The 26,525-nt window shown below is 37.9% G+C and overlaps 3 protein-coding genes, 1 long non-coding RNA gene and 1 pseudogene across 8 annotated transcripts in view; 1 reads left to right on the plus strand and 4 right to left on the minus strand.

The window, feature by feature from the left end:
- Positions 1-9,073, minus strand: part of LOC113673583 (liprin-beta-1) — a 29,046-nt gene extending 19,973 nt beyond the window's left edge. The window contains exons 1-5 of one of the 3 annotated variants that reach the window (XM_027189984.2): positions 8,932-9,073; positions 8,464-8,731; positions 8,157-8,384; positions 7,619-7,732; positions 5,269-5,383 (exon numbers count right to left, since the gene is read on the minus strand). In XM_027189984.2, coding sequence (XP_027045785.2) covers positions 5,269-5,383; positions 7,619-7,732; positions 8,157-8,384; positions 8,464-8,731; positions 8,932-8,945 — 739 coding nt within the window. In that variant the 5' untranslated portion in view covers positions 8,946-9,073. Of the gene's footprint in view, positions 1-5,268; positions 5,384-7,618; positions 7,733-8,156; positions 8,385-8,463; positions 8,904-8,931 lie in introns of those variants that run through there. The other 2 variants (XR_016182520.1, XM_089192266.1) reach the window with 2 other exon arrangements.
- Positions 6,367-6,886, minus strand: LOC149035398 (uncharacterized). Its single transcript, XR_016182522.1, has 2 exons — positions 6,837-6,886; positions 6,367-6,547 (listed from the first exon to the last, which is right to left on the minus strand). It is a non-coding gene; the product is annotated as an uncharacterized LOC149035398 (long non-coding RNA).
- LOC113673584 (uncharacterized) lies at positions 9,061-18,606 on the plus strand. 3 transcript variants are annotated; one of them, XM_089192267.1, is made up of 7 exons: positions 9,259-9,409; positions 10,003-10,052; positions 11,005-11,134; positions 12,719-13,305; positions 13,845-13,998; positions 14,918-16,146; positions 16,704-18,606. In XM_089192267.1, exons 3-7 carry the CDS (start codon positions 11,089-11,091, stop codon positions 17,106-17,108), a joined length of 2,421 nt encoding a protein of 806 aa, XP_089048393.1. In that variant the 5' UTR covers positions 9,259-9,409; positions 10,003-10,052; positions 11,005-11,088; the 3' UTR covers positions 17,109-18,606. The 3 variants fall into 3 exon arrangements, with proteins under 3 accessions (XP_027045786.2, XP_089048394.1, XP_089048393.1); XM_027189985.2 differs by lacking the exon at positions 11,005-11,134 and having other exon boundaries at positions 9,061-9,409; XM_089192268.1 differs by lacking the exons at positions 10,003-10,052; positions 11,005-11,134 and having other exon boundaries at positions 9,114-9,409.
- A 696-nt stretch (positions 18,607-19,302) lies between these two features.
- On the minus strand, positions 19,303-23,424 carry LOC113673585 (glutaredoxin domain-containing cysteine-rich protein 1). Its single transcript, XM_027189988.2, has 4 exons — positions 21,548-23,424; positions 21,198-21,422; positions 20,663-20,728; positions 19,303-20,073 (listed from the first exon to the last, which is right to left on the minus strand). Exons 1-4 carry the CDS (start codon positions 21,806-21,808, stop codon positions 19,903-19,905), a joined length of 723 nt encoding a protein of 240 aa, XP_027045789.2. The 5' UTR covers positions 21,809-23,424; the 3' UTR covers positions 19,303-19,902.
- Positions 23,425-24,224: 800 nt separating this feature from the next.
- LOC149035399 (uncharacterized) lies at positions 24,225-25,511 on the minus strand (annotated as a pseudogene).
- Positions 25,512-26,525: the final 1,014 nt, after the last annotated feature.

Consider the following 26,525-nt stretch of genomic DNA (forward strand, 5'->3'; position numbering starts at 1 on the left):
AAAGCTGGGCGAGTATTAAAACTTGAATTATAAAGCACTGTTGGCGATTTCTGAAAAAATCGATATCTCCGGTTCTATTGGGCCTAACAAGTCCCTTAAAACGGGAAAATTCTCTTGAGCTCAAGCAAGTGTTAAATGGAAATTTGTTACTGATGCGCCGGATATCTATGGATAATTTTTGTCACCATCAAGGTTTTGTTTTCACGCGTGCCGATAATAATTTGTTCGTCGCGCAACTAATTATGCGTGAAATAAACTCGAGTCGGCATCATGTTTTCGTGCCGCTTTGCGGCACTATTAACACAATAAAATTTACTTGAGAGGCGGAAACGCATGTTGGTGATATTTTTTTTCAATTCAACCACCACTGGATTTTAAAATTGTCACATAACCCGCACCTCCCTATTACCCGCAGTGGCGCGCGTTTAATGCAAAATCAACAGATTACCCGCGGGTAAACGACCGGAAATTACGGTAACAGCATCTTTTTCCATGTCAATCATCTCCATTTTAGTTAAGAAATAAAAATATTTTCATGAAAGTTCAAGATCAATGCAATAATGATAGCGACATGTGAATATGAGATGTGAGTACTTCTTACTCTTGAGCTTTGTGATCAATTCCTTCTGCTCATCTTTCATCAACTCAGCTGCATAATCCCTGAAAATGATCTTCATATCCTTGACTTCCCTGTGAAATGGCAGTGGTCCCTCACTTCGTCTGCCTTTGGCTTGGCAGCAAAGCAGTCCAGACCTTTGCAAATCCAGCTTTGCTTTGCTTTTTTGAACTTTAGCCCATCCTTACAAGTGAAGATCATCTTCTTGGCAAAATCAAATTCCTTATGAATATTCTTGATGTTCTCCTTAAGCACTTCAAGCAATGAAGATCTGAGCAACATCTTCGCTCTCACTCTTTGGTCTGTAGATCACTGGCCCTTGTGAATAAAGCTTATCATCGAAGCAAACAATGTGATAGCCAAACCCATGTGGTTTGTGCTTCTGGTGTTTATTTCTAAAGCTATAATCACTCTATTGCTCACAACCACTTATTGGTTTAGTACAAGCCTCAAAGTCAGCATTAACCACAAAGGGTACTCTTATTGGGTGGTTATGATTCTTGAATTTGATTACAATATCTTATCTGGCATCTCGATCCTGACTGCATTATTTCTTGAGCAATACTCTTTGTGGATTGCAAGCTTTTCTTTGCTTGAGAAGTGGCTCAGATACCTGAGGCAATATTGTTTCCCTTTCTTATGCCTTGAGACTTGACTCCATAGTGGCCTGCTCATGTTGTTTATCAGGAAGTAGTGCTTCTTTTCACCTGCTAGCTCCTCTAACCAGGGTTGCACAGGGGGTCTGGCTGCCTAGCACCTGTAAGAAGGTTTGTCACATGCTTCCTATTTTCCTTTTTACTGATCCTCAATGGATAAAAATCAAACCTTCCACCAGACCTCCAAGAGGCTCTTTCATAACCAAGAATGTTTACTACAATGTTTTCATTCTGCTTTTCAAACTTGCATATCTTGTCAAGCTCAACAAGGAAATTGATACCACTCCAGTCAAGCTTCTCGATTGTGCTTTAAGGACTTTTGTGATCCTTTGAGGATCTTTCTCAACCATGTTACATGCTCTTGTTATGCACCACTAAAAACACTGATTATTTGCATTTTTAATGTTCTAAACTGCTCTCTTACTTTGAATGAATTCTGGGATTTCAATGTAAGAGTTGCTGTTCAACAGTCTGTATTCCACAAGATGGATGTCAAGAGATGTCACTCATTGAAATATCCAATTGCTTCCTCTTTGATTAAAATTTTGAATTCTTTCTTGAAGTGTCAAATTCTTCAGATTCATTAGATGCTTCAAGATTTACAATTATGTTGCTTTGGAAATGAGGATTCAGAAGTTCAACATTTTCATTGAATAATTCTTCTCTAACCATCTCACAATTAAAAATAATCATGACTCTTGAGCTACTCAATTCCCTTTCATTAGCCATAAGACTTCAGGTTTTGCTCTTTGCCCTTTCAACCCAGTCATTCTCTGAGGAAATTACCATCAGAATTAAAACAGTCTGAAAAAATTCCAGACTCAATCAAAGTCATTACATCACACATGGGAGAGCAAAAATGGTTCCACTTTGACATTAATTAAGCAATATATAACCTTGATAATAAGGATATCAGTTGAATGGAGAGAGAGTTGGATTATTACAAGATTGTATTTGAAGAGTACTAGAAAATATTGAGAATGGAGAGAACCCAAAATAGATTGGAACTAGAGATAAAGAGAAGTGATGAAACTAGGAATTTGAAAGATGAATTAAAGAAACATCAACAAAGGAGGACAGCAAGCAACCAAGAAACTGAACAATAATGGTTCGCGTGAGGAAGTAAGACATTCTGAACACAACTGATTGTGAAGATAAATGAAAAATAGGTGAAATTAACCCTGGATAAATCTTGTAAAATCTAAAATGTATGATATGACATGCGAGAAAATAATTTTTGAAATCACCTGCCAATGTCTTCACATGGGCTTTTGCAAAAACAAAAGGGTATCCAGTCAACTCGCTGATGGTTCAACTCACCAACACCAACTCACCTACACATAAAATCTAGCAGAGACGTTGGCGAGTTGGTCTTCAATCCAGTACAACTTATTAGAAGATAGACATATAGAAAAGTAAAAGATATTTAGTGAAAAAACAATTTTGTTTTCTTCCAACAAAGTTTATAAGGATCTCATGGTGAATAAAGCAAGGTAAACATCGCCAATGAATATAAAAGCTTCAGACACGAATTATAACTTGTTCGCAAAAGACCAAGCCAACCCAACCAAACTAAAACAAGGGTCCAACACAGTTTTGGAGGGATGCAGGATGAGGCTTAAATTCAAGGTGGGATGTGGTATACCAGAAATTTTAAAGGCAAAATATGGGATGAAAATAGGAAGACAAGGCCAGGATATGCTCCATTTGAAGGCAGGATAGGGGATAGGGTGGGTATAAGCAGGATCATAATTTAGCTTAAGTTACAAGCCACCCAACCTCACCAAGACATTAAAAGGTGTTTGTATGCTTTAGAAACAGACTTGATTGATGCTCCCGTCTACATTGGGGATGACAGGCCTAAATGACTCAGTAGCACATCCAGTTTCACTGTGAAAGTTTCATTGCAGTGGGATGGCAGAATGAAATAAAAAACAGCAGCAGGATGTGGGATTGGAAAACTCTAAAGCCACTGATCCCAATAGAGCATGATGTATGTGTAGGGGTATGTGTTAAACACAGCCACTAAAGTATGCCCCAACTACCAGTTAAACTCTCAAAGGCAGCTTGTTAATCACTGAAATAAGACAGTTACTGACAGTGCACAACAACTCACTCAGGAGGGCAACACTGATAGCTTTACTTTGTCCCAGAGACAAAAAATGTCACTAACACAGGTATATGTTCATGTATTTAGAACACACATTGGATTAATTGATATGGTTATCATATCATCGACTCAATAACTTGGAAATATTCTGTTAACACTTTCTTGTTGAAATGGACTTAAAGCTTCATATGTTTTGACACACATGTAGTTTGAATATGTGTTACATTCATACCAAAACATGTATGCTGACAAAAGAGGTTTGAAACAAATCAATATTCCAACATCAGAAAAAAAAAAAGCTGTTACATTAGAGTGAAACCTCCCTGTGGCATATATTGATTTTGCCAAAGGACGAAGTGGCCCACATAATATTGCCCAAGTAGAAAATGCATTGATCATTATAGTTAATCAGCATTTACGACACAACCTCTGTATGGTTATATTAACCAACCAAAATATCTGTGGCTGAGACATCTAAAACAGAAATTTTATACAAGATGTCTGAATATGAAAAGTCGGACCATGATCAACACAAATACAACATGTCTGACCATGCCAAGTCAAACCATGAATGATCAACACACATTCAACACCAAAATATTAAATAAAAAATTATTCTGACTTACATTCTTTGATTTTACACTAATTTGAAAGATTAGTTACTTCTTGAAATGAGTCCTCATGAATCACCCAAACATTGTTGCCTTGTTGTGAAAAAAAAACTTATGAGGCAAGAACTGAATGGTTCAACAAGCAACATTGACCTTCAAATGCACATATATTTCAATATTTAAACTGTACTGATTATCAATGCATTGGCAAATGATAACATGTTCCATCTCTTAATTTTTTATTATTCTTATACAAAATCTGAGTTTTCAATCAAAAGTCAAACAGGAAAACCATGAATACTGAAGAAAACTTATGAAAGCACCCTAACAAAACTGTAAACAAAATCCCAGTGTCAAAATGCAGACTATCAATAAAAGTTTGTGTTGCAAAATGTACTGTCTTTAGACATGTTGTGTTAATTTTTGGTCCACACCCACAGTGCCCCACAGAAGACATTTGATTTTTGTGATTGCAAGTAACAAACTGGTGATCAAGTAACTGGTCATCTGGGCTTACAACTTGTGATTGCAACTTAAAACTTGCAATCGCACCTTATAACTTGCAAGCCCAACTAAAAGCTTGCAATGACAACTTACAACTTATAACCAAACAAATGCCCATCAAGATGTATAATGTAAATAAAATTTCAATAGAGAATATGTGACTAGTTTAAAATAATTGTAAAACTTACAAATAAAGAATTTGTTTAATTTATTCTGTTGTGATATTTGTGTGGACTGAAGACTAAAGACAGGGGGGCACAAGACTTGATTTTGCATTTATTGAAAAGATGGATTGCATAACCTCTTATGCAAGAACTGCATTAATTGTATGTGTTTGTCCCTTCTTGTATAAACTTTTTAGCTTTGAATATTAACACTTAAATGTTAAGTGGGTGTACACAATCATTTCTGACAGACACCAAGCAAAATTTAAACATCGAAAGCTTTTTCTTTATGCAACTCTTAACTAACCTTCCAAATTTAATTGGAGGTGGCTTAACAACTTAATAGAAATGTTTTGATAATTGATCAGTGCAACATTATACGTGGGCAGTATCCCATGAGCAACATCATTTCTGGGCAAAATCAATGTTAGTAATTCCTCCCTAAACCTCTGTCCAATGGCCACTTTGGTTTATCTCCACAGTATCCCTAATGTGGAGAGGTTTAACTGTATAAAAAAAGGTCTGCACATGCCATGAAGAACCTCATCATAAAAAAATAAGAAGTTCACCTTGATGTAGCTACTTATAAACTCATTTCAAATGTTACCTTCACTGTGATGTGATCTGCTAGCTATTTCCTGCTCATCAAGAAGGACTTCAATGTGGTCTTTCAACATTTCAATTTCCATTTCTTTTTCAGCTAGAAGAGCCTCTTGGTCTTCCTTGAAAATTAAAGTAAGCTCAACTGAACCTATTTTTCAAGGGCTTGGGTCTCAGGACTTAGGTTCTGGTTTTTTAGACACCCAAGTTCTCTCCCCTTGAAAGTCAATGACAAACTGATCATAATCAAATACAATTTCAACATGCATATTGTTTCTTTTACTGACTGTGCTTTAATGTTATTACCTTTTATTCCTATCAATCCCTTTGGTATGCAATGGAGAAACTTTGACATACTTTCAAAACCTGGTTTTGCACATTTGCCAAAAATTTAGAGTGACACATTTTCTTGTTGGTTTTACATAGTTTGGTACCATGGCAGAACTAGTTACTGATGGGGGCCCTTAAGTTTCTCTTCACATGTGTATTATCTTTTCAATATTCAAATGCAAATAGGAGGTAAATGAAGTTGTCCATCTGTTAATTATGTTAAATAAATGCATCACTCAGCAAAATTAATACAGAGAATGAATCCAACATAAAAAATATTTCAGTCTATAACTGTGTGTTTTCACAAAGATGGCCATACTGTCAGGCTATGGCTTTACGATAGCAATGCAAAGGAAATGAATAATGAAATTTTTTTTAAAATTTTGTCTGATGATCAGTCACTTGGTGACTTTGCTTGAAAGCTTCCACTCATAAAGTCACTCAGAAAGCTGGAATGATGGTAACCATTCAACTCTGTGGAATAATAAATGCATACCTCTTGTGATCTACAAAAATGAGACAAATAATATCCTGTTTTTATCAAATTTCCGTTTGCAAAATTCATCCAATGTGGAGACTGTGATTCAAATCTTTCTTTGCAATTTATCTCACAGTCACTCAATGAACAATTGCATTGTAAGAGGATGATCTTTGTTTAAAAGATTTTCTTCCACATAACAATCCTTAAAGTTTTTTGCCTTTGCATGATATACCTCAGAATGCATTTTATGTGATTGCAAGTTTTTTAAATGATTGAAATTAATAATAAAAGGCATGTGGCAAAAAAGTTTTTATTACAAGATTTCTTCTATTAGAATTTCACTGACAAGATAATTTTTGTCAGCTACAGTATTACTGATTGATCCAGCTGCCAGTGTTCATGTAAGGTAACTGAATTGAACCAATTAGCCAATAAACTTTAATCCTTTCCACAGTTCATATTTTATATCAGATCCCTAACAATCAAAATAATTGACAGTATTGGGTTAATATTTTTTGGTCACTTAAAAGGTAGCACTTAAGGTAAAAGTGCTAAGTATAAACTGTATTGTAATAAAGTTTAGATGTAATGCATGCTGCCATTGGTTGAAAGATTATATTCCATCAGATAACAAAGCAAGGAGCTGTTCTAATGCTGTCACAATGTCTGCCAATTTGTTAACTTTATTTAACTGAAAGTGAAATTTCAGAAAAAGCAAGCCACTAGTAGCAACAGAAGACCCAAACAAAGGCTTGTGAACATACCATGTACTGTAATTGACATTATCATGACACAGGAAGAAACTAAAATTGAAATTCTACAAGAGAACATGAAATAGACTGTTTGAGTTTTGAAAGTTTTCATGCTCAATTGGATTAAAAGCTTTTTTACCATTAAAATTCAAACACAACTAATGCTCGCATAGTATATATAATTTTGTGTTCAAAAACAAAACAGAACAAACCAGGAATGATGAAAAATACAACCAAAATGGCAAACTGTTAAAATTCATAAAAATCATGATAGTGTGAGAGCAACTGCCATCCTTGCATTACTTACTATTTCGAAAATAGTGAGTAATGCATAGGGAATTTGACGGATTCTTTAAATTCATAAAACAAATAAAGAAGACTTGACTGTGCTCTGTTCTGTTGTAAAGCACTTAGGAAGCAGTTCAAGAGATAGGGAGAAACACTACACTACATCTCGCATTTTTGCCCCTTACACTTCTTTTGTGTTCTAGCTGTGTCCTACATGCTTTACAACAAAATAGAGCACAGTCAAGGCTTCTTTAATTGTTAAACAAGCCTGATTCCCCTATATGTGTGTTTACTAGAGTTTAGGACACCTTTTGACCACAGTTTCTACACTTGTGTGAGTAAGTAAGCAAATGACTTATTTGCACGTTAGAGTTACCATAAAAACTTGTTTCTACCCCTTACATACCAGGAGTTAAATTTGAAATGAGTCATACAACTACAATAGTGCAAAATAGATTAGAGCTAACAATGGAAAAACTCAACAGAAGCAACATGAGCTAAAGTACCTTGCATCCTATAGATTCTGTCTGTGGTGTACTATGAGGAGCCTTTTTTAAAGATGAGATTTCTGTCACAAGCTGTAACTTTTCATTTAATAAATTTGTGGTTTTAATTATCTCCTGGAAATAAAGAATCAATAATGGGGATGGTCAATTCAACTAACGAACAAATAACTACATGTGTAACTAACTGACAAATTAAACAACTCTTCAGCTGACTCCACAGTTGACTCACATTAAGTTTGTCTGAGCATCATTTGCTCAGGCACCTAAGATAACTATGAATTACATATTGTTATTTTCACTTTCAATGGCTCTAAGGCACGGGTATCTGTTAGTGCTGAACAAAGTGGAACATATCACCCAAACCTTACCAGCCAGATTTAAAGATGTTTATTTATGGTTAGGGACTGGTTATAAAGTAATAATTTATACATGGATAAAGGGATGTGCCAAAAATGTTGCCAATGAACTTGTGAGTATGTCAAGTCTCTAAAAAGAATAAAATCACTTCGAACAACAGTAAAAAAAAAAAGGAACTCACACTCTCGAGGAATTGTTCAGCCTCTTCTAATTTTATCTGCAGCTCCTCCTTAGTAAACTCAAGATCTCTTATTTTTTCACCTTGTGCTTCCACTTGATCTGTTAGTACGCTTACTTGCAAGATCAAAGATTCTTTTTCGTCCTGTAGTCTGCTGATTTGCAACAGATGTTTCTCAGCGCTCGTCATCGTTTGCTGTTCGTCTTTTTGCAGATTTCTGTTGGATGTCACCTAGACAATAGATCATTTAAGATTCACTTAAAATCCAGAGCGAAGAAAAAATGAAATACCGTGATTTACATCCAAATACCTTTGGAGAATGTAACCAGTCAGTAAGAAAGGCGATTGTTGAACCAGAAATCTCGATCGTGCACTCGACTGCATCATCCTTAATCTCTTCGAGTAGTCCTTTGAGTTCCTCCAACAAGGAAACAACTTTCTCTTTTGGCGAGCAAGCGTGAGGTTGGGTCTTCAGACTTTCCATAATAAGTTGGTCGTCAGAAATAAGACCATCCATTTTCTGTAAGGCTTCAGCTAACATAGTCGCCGCATCGTTTGCCACAGCAGCCATCTTGAACCTGAGTAAGTAATTTCCGATTTCGTCAGCCTCGTTCATATGCCGGAAAGGAACTTGCGGCATGTAAGGGAAGTTCGAAATTTAATAGCCATTAAGACTTCCAAAACTAAAGCCTCTTATTTGACCCGCATATGCCTCTAGAGGATCAAAGACTTCAGCAAAGGCGGAATTTACCAATGTTTGTTCGGCCTAAGACCTTACTTGTTAAGTTTCATCTTCCTTCAATCATATCTTTGACCATTAAGAGAGATCACAACAGACAAGCGACCAAGTTCACAAGATGACCTGCAGTTGAGGTCATTGCCGGAAAAAAACGCGTGAAGGCTCAAAAGCAGGCTCAAAGGGTTCAAGAAATGTTCTGCGGACGACATTTAGGGAGAGGGAGTGGAAGAGCAAGCTACGATGAATACCCCCTTGAGGAGTTCCTCGGAGTTATATCTAAGTAGAAGTCGCGGTCAAAAGATTGATAGTTTTTCACATCGTGTAAACAGTCATAAGCTGTCACGAACGCGTTTTCCAAATTTGGCAGTCTAAACATTTTTGATAGTTTGCGCTTTGATCCATTGCAAGCTAAATGTAGGTAAAAGAGTGGAGCTTCTAATATTTCTTGTCTTTGTTTCCAGTGGTGCACAGTGGTGTGATCATTTCTCGGATTTATCAAGAAAAAAGTTGCTCAGAAGTAAGTCTTGTTTATATTTTAACTGTCTGGTAACGTGATGTTGGTAATGAGCACTAATCTTCGACTATTTCACACGGTGTGGAAATTTAATTACGACCCGCGTTTCATTCCGTTAGCTTATGTATCGCTTTTATTTATTCTTTTTTAAGATTACTCTGTATTTTTTTCTGAAAGCTGTTTTGGCCATCTCACGAGACTTCAGCGGAAGCAAGTCTTTGTATGATATATTTAAGGGCATAGTCTCTTGTTTTCGAATGAGGCCGTAAATATGGTTACGGCTCTTTTTTCCTCTCATGTGTGCACATAAACTGGTGTCTCTGTTAAATTTAAAAAGCTCTTTAACCTCAACTCGTGGATAAAGTAATAGTATTTTATTTTCTGCGATTGAAATCCGATCTGCCCTTTGATCTTGATCAAAATTACTACCCTTTCGGCTTAACGAGAGTTTGTTTAAAACAGGCATTTTATACTGAGATTGCTATTCTTATAAAACATTTTACTCGTCTTTTAACGATTATTTTGCGTGTAACTTCGAGGGCGATATCTTTTTGATAATGAGACTGACAGGAATTACTCTTCGTGGATGTGTGTAGGGTCTTAACCATGGCGGAGGGTGGTTTGAAAGGCTCTCGCTCAGCTGAAGGTAAGATCAACTGCATCATAACTTAAGTATTGATCTACTGTGGCTAATATTCACATCAACGTCCCCTACGTAGCTCACGAATGTCGATTGTAACTAAATCGTGGAAAAAATTGCTTTAACTCTTAATTTTAGGTGAACAGAATTGTGCGAAGAAGTTTGGGGTGTACATTTACTATTAATGTGAGACGTCCCGTCGTGTAAATGGATTTAATTCTTCATTGCTTTGGGGCCGTTACTCTCAGTCTACGGTTCCAAAATCTTGATGACGTGATACTAAAGAAGAGTGTTCTGTGGTTAAAAAAGCTAACCTGGTGGTAACTTAAATGTGAAGGACATCTTTTATACCTGAGTTTGACCTGTGAGAAACTTCTGGGTCAGGTTTCATTGCTGGCTCAGGGGTTAATCATAGGCACCCTATGAGCAACATGTTTGATACAGCACCTGAGAGATTACATAGAACTGAAGACAGGAGGTTCAATTTCTTGTCAGTGGAAAAATTCAATTTTTCTGCAGTTCCAATTGGTCTGCATTGAACGAGAATGCCCAGTTGCTCCTTTTATCTTGAATACATTCTGATAGATTGACCCCCCTCCCCAGCCAAAAAAAGAGAAGAGAGGGAGAGTGCTAAAACCTGGAACAATGGAAAATGCTGGAGCAGAAAACAACAGAATTTCTAAAAATAAAATTAAATGTAAAATATGATAAAAAACAGTAAAAACTCAATTTAAGTGTAGCTCACACTCTTTGTGCATCAAGTCCATAGACTAGTAACCCTGTTGTTGGTGTGTTCAATTCCCAACATGGAGAGTGGTGGGTTAACATTCTTTTCACTTGCAATTGTAATCCACTGTAATCACCTCAGCTATGATGTTGTGCACAAGGTGGAAGAATTTGTTCACTAAAAAACCAAATTAATTTTTGGAATCACAAGAAATACATTGATGCTTTTTAGAAATTTCAAGGAACCTTTCAAAGGCATTTTGGAGAAAATTTCTGACTGCCAACATGTTGGGAGTTGAACACATACAAAGGAGTTATGGGTTGGTGGGAAAGCAAGATGGTGGACTTGACACTTGAAGAGAGTAAGCTACACTCAAATTGAGTAATTGAGTATTTCATATATATATACATACAGTTCAAAATGACTAAAATGAAACACGCATGATTCCCTGTAACTCTGAGTTTGTGCTTACGCACTCGTCAGACAGATTTATCTTATTTATTTTAGATTATTTAATTTCACAAGGTTCTGGCATGTTCTGGAATGTTCTTGTGTTCCAGCTTGTACCTGTGTTTGGGGTTTTTAGCACATGCCAAATTTTCTATGGCAGACTATTTTTAAAAAGTGACATTTTTGTGGGTAAATGACCTTGAAATGAGCTGAGATTCACAAAAGTTAAGTTAAGGTTCATGTTTCCCTAACAAGAATTTTTCAGTTGTGAGATGTCTTACTAATGCAATATGAGGTCAATAGTGTGAAACTGGGTCATTACTTTGCACAAGAAGGCTTATGCACTATCACACTTAGTTAAAAAAAAAAAAAACCCCAGGATAAAAAGAAAAGTTTCTAGGATAATAAATTTAGGTATGTTACCTTCAGGTATCAAACCAGGGACAATCTGCTATCAAACCACCTCTGATATCTAAACTTCAGGATAATGTCAATGTCTACACTAGAGTGGGTTGTGGACCTGCATATCAACTTGTGATAAAATTCCTTTCTATTCTAAGTGTATTACTTCATCCGCTGTATGGGTTGGAATCTGACATGAAGTTTCATTTAACTTTTAAACTTTGTGCATATTAGGATCATAGTTCAACCTTTTAACCCTTTAACTCTCAGAAGAGATGAACATGCAACTTCTTCCTTTTATATCAATACTCAAACTTACTTGTTAGAGGCTTTTATCTTGATCTATCACCAATTTGTCTTATTAATTCACAAGGAAAGGTGCACTGTAGCAGTGTGAAGGGAGAACAACACTCAGAACTTGGGAGTTAAAGGATTTAGAATGCTAAAAAGGAATTTTTGTATAATGTGGTTATTATTTTGAAGCCATCGACTGAAATTATCAGACCGTTAAGGACAAAGAAATTCAAGTCCTTTGAAAGGGTCTCTAAGATCAGCCATAATGCAATCATTCCACGCGAATTAAGCAAAATGCCCAGTTGCTGTGACTTTGTCATGGATTCAAAACTCGGACTGTCAGAAATTCAGATTGTGGATGGTTTCTTTTGGGATGTAGGCACAGACAGTTCTTTCAATGGGCAGTTATGTGAAGCCATATGGTTTTGGTATGGTTAGATCAAAGGGCAAGGATTAATTTCACATTTATGCCTATTTTCAAATTTTTTGTCAAAATTGCTTGAATAATAAGGGTGGTTTGGAAAACTTTGACGGCAGAGTTAAAGTGAATTCTTAATTGCCAAGGGTACATTGGAATTACTTGCTTATCATGGTGAGGGAAAAAATTTGGAAGTTACATTGAACTGACTGTGATTAAGAATAGTAGCCAGTAGGAAAATGACCTTTTAAAGTTGACTTAAACACTCACAGATCAACCAGTTTCTTTAAATTTGTATACTCAAGTGATTTGGTGTGGTCCTCTATCAAAGGAACAATTATTACTTTCAATTGACTCAGTTTTACTTGTATCTATCCAAAGGGTTACACGAAAAAGATAAACCTGGCAAACTATCATCTGACCTATTAAACAAGTTCAAATCAGATCCTGCATTGACTTGCCTACAGCCGTTACCTGTGGGACATGGCCTGCTTAGTGCACAATCTTTCACATCAAGTTCTGAGGAGATGTCAACCTCACAAGGAAACATTAAATTAGCTCAGACAAGTGCCGTAATCAAATTCCCTGACAACAGCAGAGACCCTCTCTCACCCAGCAGTGGTGATGAGGATATACTTTCTGATGATGAAACAGGCACTACCAAAGATAAAAAGAAACGGAAATCCAGGTGGAAGTGGAGTCCTTTGAAAAGGATGAAAAAAATATTCAGAAGAAAGAAAAGCCCCACACGAGTTAAATCTTGTGAGGAAATTCCAGCAGAGCATTACAAACCAACTTTTGGGGTCTCATCACTGGAGGATGATGCCTCATTAAGGAATCGAACCAAGTCAGAACCTTCCTTAGCTGAGGCAAAAACTAAGAGTCCACAAGCTGTTGTTGAGTTGCATGAAAGAAGAAACACTTTTGACAATCCTGTCCAAACAGTGCAGAGTAAGCCTATGAATAGGGTAAGTAGTGCAGTAGGAGGTGGCTTTTTTCCACGGGTGAAAATTATTTCACCTATGGAAAGCAGAAACAGATTTGTAGGCAGTGGGGAAACAAGATTCCAAAATTTGCCAAAACACAATTAGGCTGGCAAAGGGTCTGACATAAACCTTCTTATTTTCTAACATGAAAAGGTAGTACACAGGGCTCTAATGTAGTGTAAGGGTTTAAGCCCTTGATTACTCACTCCCTACCAATGCTGTTCTTTTCTCCCTTTCCCCCCTTTTAATGCTTTTAATTTACAATTTTGCATGCCTTAGAGGAACACCAAATATACCCAAAATTGTACCTGGTAGTGATGGTCTTTTCTAAGCCATGACACTGTTTCAGAGATGAGGTTGATCTTGCCAAGGAAGTTTTGTCTGATATCATTAATTAACCAGAGATCATAATGAGGAAAAGGTGAATAATTCATCTCTGCTTCACCCTTCCTCTCATGTGGGGTTAGTGACTAAGTGCCTGTGTTGTAGGGAAGACTGCATGCTTTCTTTTCTTTTTTCAGCCTTCTGGCGAACTAATAAGAACCTTGGAAACAGAAGGTAAAAGCCAAGAAAGTATAAGCAAGGTACCTTTCATGTCTTCAGACAAAATAGCAAGCCAAGTAGACTCCACTGGTCTGGGTTGGAAGATAATAAGTTCTGACAGTGGTACTGAAGGTAAGTTTCTTGAATTCCTGAATTACATGCATACGTCACAAGCATTCTCCACATGCTGGATTAAAATTGGCTTAATTGAACAGATAAGGAAGCTTTGAAAGTGCTCTGTTCTTTTTTAGAGCATGCAAGAGCAGAAAGAGCAAAAAGTGTAGAGGAAAACACCAGATTTGTTTGAGTGTTTGTCCCTACTTCTTGAGTGAATCCTATTTCTGTATGTTTTACAGTCAAAAAGAGCACATTCAAGGTTTCTTTGTTCATTCTATGACTAAGAATCCATCAATTTCCCCTCAGATTCTGATTATATTCTCCAAATGATATCTATTTTCTGAACTAGAAAACATGTCATCAGTGCCCCTCCTAGAAAAATACTAATGTGAAAACTGCTGTTAGTCACAATCTGTACAACAGTTAAACTTCTGTTTCAAATGGACTGGAGAGGCCTTTTGGGTGAAGAACCTTCACTTTTCAGTCACGATTTTACCTTGATTGAAATATAAGAAGCTGAAAAAAATCTTCTTTTGAAGTCTTTCGAAAAAGTGAGGCTGCTGAAAACATTCAAAATTTTAAGTTCAAGTCTGAGGGAACTTTTAATTTGGATAACAGTCATCAAAATCCCATGCTAAACTTACGAACTCAGTTTACTCTAAAGCAGTTTTAAATTATTTGTTTTGAATGCGCATATATATTGAACTATGAATTTTATTTACAAGCATGTTAGTTAAAAATGCTACGTGAAATGATTTATTTAGTGACATCTTACTCATACCTTAAAAAGCAAAGCCATTCCTTTGACAGATTGATCTCATTGTTTACAGTTTGTCCCTACCCTTTGTTTTTAACAAGGGTAATTCACAAAGGTAAAGCAGTAATTGTATTTTCTTATTGTGTTCTCCATGTGACTGTTTTTACTTTATTGCAGCTGCAGTCAGTTTTGAAAAGTTGCCGAGTGCTTCATCTTTAGAGGGACTTCAAGTTGCACGTGATAGAATAAAAGTTGCTCCAAAACACCGTAGACCACCCAGTAGAGCTCTCTCCAACAAGTCATCCAAGAACATGAAGGGGAATCCACTGAAACCACACAGGCAGTCCAAAACTGATCCACAAGAGTTTTCTTCCAAATCCAGTACAGTTACAGAGTCCATTGAAGGAAAGGGAAATAGTGAAAATTCCGATGTTATCAACGTTACAATATCTGAAGATACAGAAATAAAGAATGAGCCAGGGAGGGATGAAATTGTGGCTGAGTTAAAAGCAAATGGAACTGAAATTCTCAACAAGGTGTTGCAATCTTCAACAGTACTTGAAAAGAAGGAAGAGAATAATTTGATCTCCCCTGGTGACGTGTCCAAAGCCGAAGACATAATTGAAACGAAGGGTATACAGGAACAGGAGACCACTGTGGGAAGTATTGAAGCATCCATTAGAATTGGTGAAGACAATGAAGATAAAAGTTTTAATAGGAATGAGAAAGATACTACCATTCAGAGCAAAGAAAGTGTGAAGACTCAGAAGAAAGTGTCTGAACCAAGAGAAGAAGTTCCCCAAAAATATTTCACAAGCAAAGAAACTAGTAGACCTTTTCTAGACCTTAATAAGGGGTCTAAATCACTCTATAACTTTGAGAAAGACAGTGCCATTCAGAGCAAAGAAAACCAGAAGACTCAAAAAAAAGAATCAGATCTAAGAGAAGAAGTTCCCCAAAAAAATTTTGCTGGCAAAGAAATCAGTAGACCTTTTCTAGATCTTAACATGAGGTCTAAATCACTCAAGAACTTTAAGAAAACAGAGCCATCAGAGGAGTCACCTGTGAAGTCACCACTGCAAAGAGGATTCTCGTTAGATAGCATTAAACAGAATGGTGAAAAATCTCGTGATCTGAAACTTGAAAAACTAGAGAAAAATAGAAAACAAGGAAAAAACGTTATTGAACAAAGTAAAAGTCTTGTGGTTAAGAATTCATCACAAATAAGTCAGGCCTGCAAAGTGCAATCCTTGGCTTTTGTTCCTGCCTCACCATCAAAGGCTTTTGATGCAGACAAAGTACCCCATGAAAAGGAAAAGGCTTCCAATCAACCAGCCTGGATAGCTTTAGCCAACAGAAGAAGTAAAAGATTGTCACAGTTACTTAATGACACTCAAGACAATCAGGTAAGTGATTATGTAAATATTGCCCCCAACGTCCGGTTTTGCCGGTTTTATTTTCTTTCCTAAACGCATCATAACTATTGATGGACCATTTTATATCTTCGGGCGATGAGGGTCATGCAATGGAGTCCTAAGATCGAGAGGTCTGGGTTCGAAACCTGGCCAGGTCAATTGTTCTTGGGCAAGGTACTTAGCTCTCACAGTGCCTCTTTCCATCCAGGAGTTTAGATGGGTACCAGCGAATTGTCAGGGAAGTCTGATGAAATGCAGGGGTAATCTTGCAATTGACTAGCATCCCATCCAGGGGGGGAGTGGTAATACTCCTAGTCACTTCATTTTAGGGAAACCAATATAAGCTCCGGGTAGGAGGGCCAATAGGCTCGAGTACAAACTTTGGGGAATGAAGCACCAAATGAGCGTAGTAATGAATTATCATAGTTGTTCAATGAAATGTATTACATGTCTATTTGATGTCAGTAAGGTACCACCATTCATACTAAGGTATACCGGTGGAAGGACTCGCAAAGATTGTAATAAGTGAGTTTCTTCATTTGTTTCAGGTGTCACTGGAAATGAAAAAAGAGTCTGCCTCTGCTGTGATCTTACAGCCCAACAACCAAGGCGATACATCAGATCCATCTGACAAGAAGAAACCAAAATTACCAACTAAACCAGAGAGGCTAACTAAAAAGACCGCTAGTAACGATGTAACAAATGAGACAGAGAAGCGCAAAGCACTAAATCAATCACCTTCAGGTGGAAGAGATTTGCCTCGAGATAAGTGTGTGGTATGTGGGAGGACTGTTTTCCAAATGGAGAAATGTAACTTTGACAGCAGTGTGCTTCACCGTCAATGCATCAAGTGCTCTGTATGTAAGAGACTTCTAACAATTGGAAACTTCGTCATAGCTGAAAGCAAAGTTTACTGTAAACCTCATGGACAAGTGGTGTCTGTCTCTTTGTAAATCAGAGAATTCCTTGGTGAGAGGGATACAGAGGCATGCATTATAATTACCTCTGACCTTGTACAGCACACTAGAAACTACTGGTAGCAAATTATTCCGTACACTCGCAAATGATATACGAGATGAATCATACTTTCCTTAACTACTATACACTGGATAACATACCACTGGTGCACCTCACTGTAGGGTTATCACCTTCACAAATTTTCGTATGCACTGCACTGCACCAGAGGTAGAGAAGTTACTGCACAGTCAAAAATGCACCCATCACGGCACACCAAATCACTGCAGGTCGAAGCGATCGATCCCTCAATGTAATTTACAACTGCTAAGTCTATTTTATTTCGATGCTTCTTAACGACCAAACGTCCTGTTTCACTTTTTGAGGACGAGACGATTTTTCTGAGTCAGCTCCTATATAATGGACAAAAGTTGTTTCTTTGAGTCCACCCGCAAAGTTATTGGTATCATCCTTACTCAAACTTCATACGACTAATGAAACATTGGTAGATATTGTAGTTTCTGCCTGTGGTATTTAATAAAACTTTAATATGCGGTAGTTCTAGCTAGTCTAATATATGGTGTTATGATGCCTTTTCTCTTTTTATCAGATAGATAATGGAGGTGTTTTCTTTATAATGAATCAACAATCATTCGGTGTTGATATCTGTTGACGGAATTTATTAAACGATTTTATCTTCCTCAGTGACTGGGAAAGGGTCCAGCTGATCATACTTGATTCAACTAGGTATCAGTGACATGGAATCGCGGTGGCCATAACATCATGTAAAATTGTTACCATAACGATTTTGACGTAAGGTAAAGAGAAACTGCGGTTGTTGTATAGACCAGCGCTGGCTTTCACTAAAAACGTACAGTCCCGCTCTTGAACTGCTACAAAAAACGGCAACATTTGAGTTAGAGACAAATCTTTTCTCAGTATTAGCAAAGAGGAAAAGTATGTGTGGATGCTCAATTGAAATGGCTACTCCTGGGACTTACTTTATCTCTTGTAGTGAACAGGTAGCTTGTTCCAGTCACGGGATCATTATATAAAGTATTTATTTTTATAATGTTATATACCGCCATAATTGATATGTAACTACTAGTAATCAAAGACCGTGAGAAAAGTTCGATTCTTGTTTCCCCATCTGTTATAGACCTCAACATAGCTGAGCACTAAGAGGCCAGAAGCTTCATGTATCGTTTTGTATCCAGATTGATTTGACACTCTGACATCAGCATCCATATTTTCTATACTATTCTCGACACATTTCCTCTGTTACTAACAAAGAGAATCTGTTCAACAATCACAGCTTCTCGGGTTGGCTATCATTTCCTTTAGTCTCGTGATCTTAGTAAATTACCTAGCAGTATTACTGTGAGGAGAAATTAGATACTTGTCTCTCTTATGGGTAAAGGGGTTAAAAGATTCTTTAAAACCTTTATCGTAACTTCTTTGTTGATAGCCACTTAATAAACTTGAACTGTTACTGTATAGCTAGTCGTTTTAATCCAGTTACTCTCAGTCGACCAGCCAACGCGACGATTGCCGTGCTTTCAACAACCAACGTATGGTTGTCCCTATCCCTGTTCCTATTACTACTGTCATACTACGGGGTGGCTAGATTGGTGTCTCAAGAAGACCAACATCGATTGGCCGATCGTCCGTCCACGTTCACATGAAATCTTGCTCAAGTCCGCATTACTACTGCGTTCCACGAAAAGAGAATGTAAAGATTTTGAGCGAGCAATTTTTAGCTCCATACACCTTGTCTCCAAGCAGCTCTTGACTTGGTTTAAAATGAGGTATTTGATTGAAAACGTTTGAATTGTAGATTGGATCGTGAGATTTCTGGTATAAAAGGTTTAAATCTCATGTCCATACAAAGCAAACGACGTTGGATTATTGCAATCAGACGTTTCGTTTCATTTATAACTTTTAAATGCATATCCCGGCAGTTAACATTTTTACAGGGGACATTCCCCTGCACTCGCCTGAATGCCCTCTTGCTTACATGAACCTCTTTAAGCACCCCATTTCCCCCCACCACCCAAAAAAAAAAAGTGAAAAAAAAGGAAAAAACATACATGGACTCGAAAAGTTTCCCGCTTGGGCCATGTTTCCAGGCCATAGTATCCTTAAAATTTCACTAAATATTGAGATACTTAGAAGTAATTATTCCTCTCTGGCGCGCCTTCAAGTTTTTAATTACATGCACATCAGTCACATTTCGTCAAATAATAATTGTGATCAATTATTCCCTATTTAGCTGATCCACTTAAATTACTAAGAGCTTGGTAAAAAACTGCCGCGCGACAAATGTCGTGCCACTCTCGCTTTAGGATTTGGAATAAACCCAAGTAAGCAGTGTAGATCCATTTGTTGGGAAACAAAAGTTTTGTTTCGTTCAATTCGATGAAAATTTCCTCTTATGTTCTTTACATGTATTAGCGCTGCAGACACCTGCAGACACCTGCAGACACCTGATTTCCTGGTGCTTGGGATGTTCGTCAAGGTGTTAGCACCCAGAACCCCGTAAAATATGAATTTAGGAACCACATAAAGTTCCACAACTGTTCATCATTACCTTACTTTTTTAAATAAATTAAGGAGAAGTATTTCTCATCCAAAGCAGAACGTAGGTTCCATTTGTATATAACGTAGAAAGTTATCTCGCCACTTCAATAACAGGCTCTTCTTAGCTCCCGCCTAGTACTCGACAACACACCAGAGGGTACCCAATTTAACCAAAAGAAGTTCTTTCACTTGTCCCTGGAACGTTCGTGGTTATTATGTACACTCTGAGCAGGGTTGAAGACCATTTTCATTGCAAGAAGTACACCGTAAGACATTGATCTCTCTTGAAATCCTTGTTTTTCTTGATCTTTTACTTCCGTGACACTGAGTGCAGTTGATATATCGAAACCCGCCGCAAATGGGGCATACACCGCTATTCCTCCTCTGGAGAAAAATTAAAAGAGAATATTACAAAAATCTTTCTCTGTCCCAACTATTGTGAGATCGCTTAGTTATCCTATGTTTAGTTATCAGGAATTCTATCTAAAAGTAAATACGCTTTTATAACTTACAAGGGAATATAACCTGTTTATAATCTCTGACTCCTTACAAAGGCTAATAAATTTTGGCTTTTGGTCAAGTCATGGTTGCGATAATTCTGCTTTGACACCAACCTAGCCGAATTCATTTGTGACACAGTCCGCTCAATAGCATACCACTCTTTTGGGAAAGGAAATCACCAGCTCTTTCTCTTATCGCCAAGACTAGAGATGGCGGCAAAAACTGACCCAACCCTTGTATGTCAGTGACTCAAGTTTCACCCGCTTGCAACAAGTAACGTTTCATTAAATCGTCTCAGCCCGACTGAGTTGAGTTGGATTAGTGAGAATTATATTTCTTAGAGGCTTTCTGTGCTCGGTTAATGGAGGAAGTTTTTGGCCACATACAGCTTACAACATATGGTTGAGACGCTCTCGAAAAAACATCCAGTCCGTTCAGACTGTAATCCGTCCCATGAAATCAAATGACTTACCTCAAAGTTTTCAAGTAAATTCTTAAGTTTCCCAGTTTCGTTTAGATGTTCAAGTTCTCCAACACCCTTTAAAAAAAAAGACACGAAAGAAAGGTCACCTTGACAGAGTATCCTGGTCACTATGAGAAGCGCTTTTTCGACGGTAGTAAAAAGGTCCGGTTTCCGCATTACTTTGGTTGGGCTCTTTAAACGCGAACTTGTCAATTTTAATTTTAAGTTCAAATTATTAGAGAGTGCATTTATTTTATGGCGAGCATAGCATTTGCAAGATCCATTTTTCGACAAGAACGACGGTACATGAGTGAGAGACTTCAAAGAGGACATTCAAACACTTTGTCCTTGACATTTATGGCACAAAGAGTCACGGCCTCAAGTGATAGCATAAAACTAACCTCAGCATTCAGATATTTGTGATGAACTGAACAATGACTGAATGGAGCAGAACGTTCCCGCGATATTTAAAAAAAAGAATTCATAAAGTCGAGTGAACAACAATTTACATAACCTCGTGAAAGATAGGGAAGCTGTTGCTTACCCCCAAAGAAACTCCGTTCACAAATACATGAGGAACGGTGGCATTTTGAATCGCTAACCGCGTGTCTAGCTGACACTGATAGTCTTTGTGCATAAATATGTCGCGCTCATCCACTTTTAATCCTAGATTGTCAAATAATTTCCTGATGTACGCACACTCTTTCACCGTTGATCGAATTCCTCCCATCGAGGTCGTATACACTACTATCTTTCCTTCCTCGCTTTCCTGAAAATATTAAAAAGAAATGTCAAAATGTAAATACGCAACGTTAAGCATTTTTTGTGTACACGGATATAACTGTTCGCATGAATAATAAATTACACGCAAATTGCTTTGAGTTGACTTCGTACCTCAAAACTCTCTCCAACAAAACAAAGTCCTAAAATCTCTCTCCGTTCTTTGATCATATTCTTGTATCCACGAACAGTACCAGTGGGCCCAATAATTTCCTTTTTAGGAGAACTCTGAGTCGAGTGATTGCCTTGAAAGCGGCCATTACACGGGTTGTTTAGCGATGACGCTGAAGAATCTCCATTTGAGTGATTGAAAGAAAGGAGCCGGACATTATTTACTGCGCCATGTTTAACTGACTTCTTATCTGAACGTAACATTATTAGAAACTTTTAACATTCGAAGAAGACTTCTAGATCGGAAGTTTCCGTTCCATTGTTGCTCTTAGAAAGAGTTTGAAGGAAGACGACAATGTGACAGGAATAACTGTTCCTCAAATTGAACTTTGTTCGTTGCTTTGTATTGGGTCATTGGAGCGTGTCCCACTAGCCGTGCAGGCTGAGAATGCCACATTGATCGGTGAGAGCTCTCCAATTGGTCAAATCCATCGTTTTACATTTGCATTAATATATGTCTCTTTGCAAGGTATGTCAGTAGCGAAGTCAGAAGCTTACAAAGGGAAATTCAGCTGACGCAATAAAAACAAGAGTTTTAGATTAATTTTCCTCTGAAATAATAAGAATCGTTCTAAAATGTTGCAGAGGTTCCGTAAGCGGCTTATTTTTCCAAAAAATTTACTGTTCATCAGGACAAATAAATCTGAGTAGAGAAAGGTAATGAATTATTGCGCAAGACTAAGGGCTTTAACACCGTGCGCTATTGTCTACCACCCGGCAAATTTACTATAATCTTACCACAAACCACATTTCTGACAATGGTCAACCGCAGATTCTGGGGGAAAAAATGACTATAACATTTTCAACATGGTATTCTAGTTACTGTCTTAGGAATATTAGCTGTGGTCTCAATACAGTATTAACTCTGGTCTCAAATAGAAGTTTATCGTGCTTGATAAGTACACAGTTGTTTTAAAAATCCTGATAGAAAAATGGGGTCTCTGAGCTTGTTTTTGAAGCAGATAAGCTCTCTTAGCGAGCTTCGGCCATTATAAAACCACCATTCTGATGACGTGCGCGCTACCCACGCCTGGAAAATATACGCAAATAGGATGCGCAATGTATACAAGGGAATTCTCTGAATTGTCTATCAAGATAGCGAGAGCGATGGCATTTCTTTACCACTTCATATTTGGTGTACATTATGGAGGTAATATGGCAGCCATAGTTTATAATTATAATCCAGTCTAGGAGTGATTGTTTGCGCAATTGAACTTACTGAAACTTGGAAAGTCGGCTGATCATCAGCCGTGTTTCAATTTAATGGAGATAAATAGGAATCAAGGGGAGATAATGGGACCATTTTTTCCACTTGACGGGGATGAAGTGGGAAGGTCGTAAGGGAAAGAAGAGGAGGGACCTTGTCCACCACTTTTTCTCGCTGCCGCTGCCTTAATGCTGCTACACTGAGTTAAGGTTCAGGACTCTTATCATGGACTCCCATCAATCAGAATAAGGGTGTGTTTTGAATTCCTTTCTAGATACCTTGATACCCTGAGATCCTTACGATGTGATCACTTTGGATTGGATTATCCCCTAGTGCGTTGATCAGAGTGATTTTCCAAGAATATTAAATTGATCCAGACCAACTGCTATTCGCATATGTAGTGTAGAGGAAGTGTAGTAATCAAACTTATGTTGTTGCGTTTGAGATCGGAGAGCACTAGAGGAAATACAACTCCGAGCAAAAATCAGTTTCGAAAACTGGGCGATTATAATAATAGCTCGGTCTAGCATTTCAGTCCACGAGAAGACGCAAATATTTCTTGCGGTAAAAATCACAAGGCATAAGTTGCCAAATTTCGTACCATTCGATGTACCTGAGAATACGAAAAAAAGGAAAATGTTACCATCTTCATTTACATCATACATGCGCGAAAGCAAACGTATTTTTGTGAAGCTAAGTGTCCCAAGTCGTAGGCAAGTGACTCTGATGATTACTTTCACTCTGGTTGTCGAAACTTCAGTCACTAATACCAAGAACGGTCCTTCTCAGGACTACACTGACCCGGACGATCATACTACCCAATCATTCCTATTAATGTTTGTTCCTTTACAGTAACGCACCAACTTTCATAACACCGTGGCTTCTATTCTTTCTTGTCATTGTAGCCCCTAATTTTAGGCTTTTGTCGGTAGCACTTAATGATTGGGTCCTTAATGAGGGGAATGTAATTCGCTATATTTGTTATTGCTTCGATCGCATGAAAAGCGCTCGTTGAGTCCGTGGGGATTAAGGGTGCCGATTTGGAAGATAAATTTTTGTTTTATTGTTTTACAGCTTTCCGAACCGCCTACTTAAAGTGTCTAGCGACTGGTTTGGATGCGTCCTTGTCATTTCTTTCCACGTCGCGATGGTGTTCTCGGAATCGGTCACCTAGTCGTCTTCCTGTTTCGCCAATGTATCACTTATTGCAATAATTGCAAGCTATGCAGTAAATAACATTGGCGGAGGTACACGTGAAGTGATCAGTGATCTTAATGGATCTCTTGGGTCCCGATGTTTTTGTACGTTATGAATGAAAGAACAAGTTTTGCATCGTGAGCGAGCGCATTTTAAAGTTTTAGATTGGTCATTGATTTGAAATGAACTTCTGACCAAAGAGTTGTCTATTTTTTTTTTTGCCACGTTTGAATGAAATAAGTAGAGGTTGCGAAAAGATAATGCCAGTCATTACCGGCACTAGAAAGTCTGAAAAAACGCAAAGACATCGTCATTAAAGCGGCTGACAAATAACATTGGCGGAGGTACACGTGAAGTGATCAGTGATCTTAATGGATCTCTTGGGTCCCGATATTTTCTGTACGTTATGAACGAAAGAACAAGTTTTGCATCGTGAGCGAGCGCATTTGAAAGTTCCAGATTGGTCATTAGTTTGAAGTGAACTTTTGACCAAAAGGTTGCCTATGTTTTTGTCACGTTTGAATGAAATAAGTGGGGGTTACGAAAAGATAGTGCTAGTCTCAGAGTCGTTTTGGAGTAATTTAAATTTTTTAAGAATGGTAGACTTAACTGCGTGGTTGTGAGGGTGAAATGTAAGAGTAAATGGAATGCCGTCAGTGTTTTCCTTCTCAGCCGTTTGTAGTGCTGATTGTCGATCAATTTTGTTGGGCACGGTGGTGGCCCGCTTGAACGACAATAACCACGTCTATCAAAAACCTGGCACATTGCCTCAGATTTTTCGGAAAAATCAGAGTCGTCACTACAAAAACGACGAAGTCTTAGAAACTGTGAAAAAGGTCTGGAGTTCTTGACGTGTGATGGATGTGAAGATGAGTACAACAGGTAACTATGTGAGCCTGTAGGTTTGTAGTAAACGCTAGTACCTAAACCGTGGCCTTCAATTGGAATTTTGATGTCTAGAAAAGCCAAAGAAGTGTCGGAAATTTTCCAGGTAAATTTAAGAGCCGGTTGAAAGGAATTGACGGCGGTTATAAATTGAGTGATCTCTCTGGTGGAGGAGATAGCGCCGATGCAATCGTCAATGTAACGGCCGTAGAGTTAAGGTTTTGGGTCGTGGTATTGACTAAAAAGTTGATGTTCGATATAACCTCCGAAAAGATTGACGTAGCTGGGTCCCATTTGAGTATTCATGGCGACGCTATTTGTTTGTTTGTAGTAGTTACCACCGAATGAGAAGCAATTGAGTGTGAGTACTAGTTCGGCCAAACGGAGTAGTGTTTCGGAGATAGGTTCCTTAACAGTGCGATGATCGCAAAAATGTTTGAGGGCCCGGAGACCTTCGTCATTGGGAATGGCAGTATACAGAGATGTAATATCCATAGAGAATTTAAGTTTGTTTTGGCCAAGGAAACAAAAGTCACTAAAAAATTTAAAGTGTGTGTGGGCTGTTCTTAATGTAAGATGGCAAAGTTTTGACGATAGGTGCCATAATTTTGTCTGGAAATAAGTTCGGCAGGACAACTACAGGCAGAAACAATGGGTCGACCTGGGTTGTTAGGTCTGTGGATTTTAGGTAAAAAGTAAATACACGAAGTTCTAGGGGTGGTGATGGTGAGATTTTTAGTAGTGGTCGGCAATTCTTGTTTAGCTATAAGATCGTTACTCGTATTTTTGACAATGGTTTGGTCAATTAAAGTGAGATCTTTGTCGATTTTAGCATAAAAGGAAGTTTCAGAAAGTTGCCGCAAAGCTTCTTTTTGGTAGAGGTCGGCCCGCCAACAACAACTGCGCCTTTGTCAGCCGCTTTAATCACTATGTCTGCGTTTTTTCAGACTTTCTAGTGCCGGTAATGACTGGCATTATCTTTTTGCAACCTCCACTTATTTCATTCAAACATGGCAAAAAAAATAGGCAACTTTTTGGTCAGAAGTTCATTTCAAACCAATGACCAATCTAAAACTTTAAAATGCGCTCGCTCACGATGCAAAACTTGTTCTTTCATTCATAACAAACAAAAACATCGGGACCCAAGAGATCCATTAAGATCACTGATCACTTCACTTCATTCAACTAATTTTTTTCTGTTTTCTCGTCACCCTATTCCCACCAATAGCGTAGCTCCACTTTCTGCATATAAACCCAAACATAACCCACAATTCCTCCAATCGCTCTGACGAAGGGCTAACACTCGAAACGTCAGCTTTTTTACCCTTTACGGTGGCCATTTTACATTTTCAACTCAGTTGTTAACACTAAATTACCTGCTATACTCTCCCACCGACGCAGCACCACAGTTTCTTTAGAAACTTACCTCCTTTATTCTATTATCTTGTATTATAACCCACCTATTAATTTTAGCGCGATTTTATTGGCTTCTTCACGTCATGTGGCGCAAAATCGCTGGACAGTTATCACGCCGTAACCCTCGTCTGGGTCGATCTTTGCCCTCCGAATATTTCCCTCGAAATGAAATAAAGCCAGCGGAACAAAACCAGCTTGAAGCTTTCATCTCTATTA

The sequence above is a fragment of the Pocillopora damicornis genome, chromosome 13, assembly GCF_964200805.1.
Source record: "Pocillopora damicornis chromosome 13, jaPocDami1.2, whole genome shotgun sequence".
NCBI lineage: Eukaryota > Metazoa > Cnidaria > Anthozoa > Scleractinia > Pocilloporidae > Pocillopora > Pocillopora damicornis.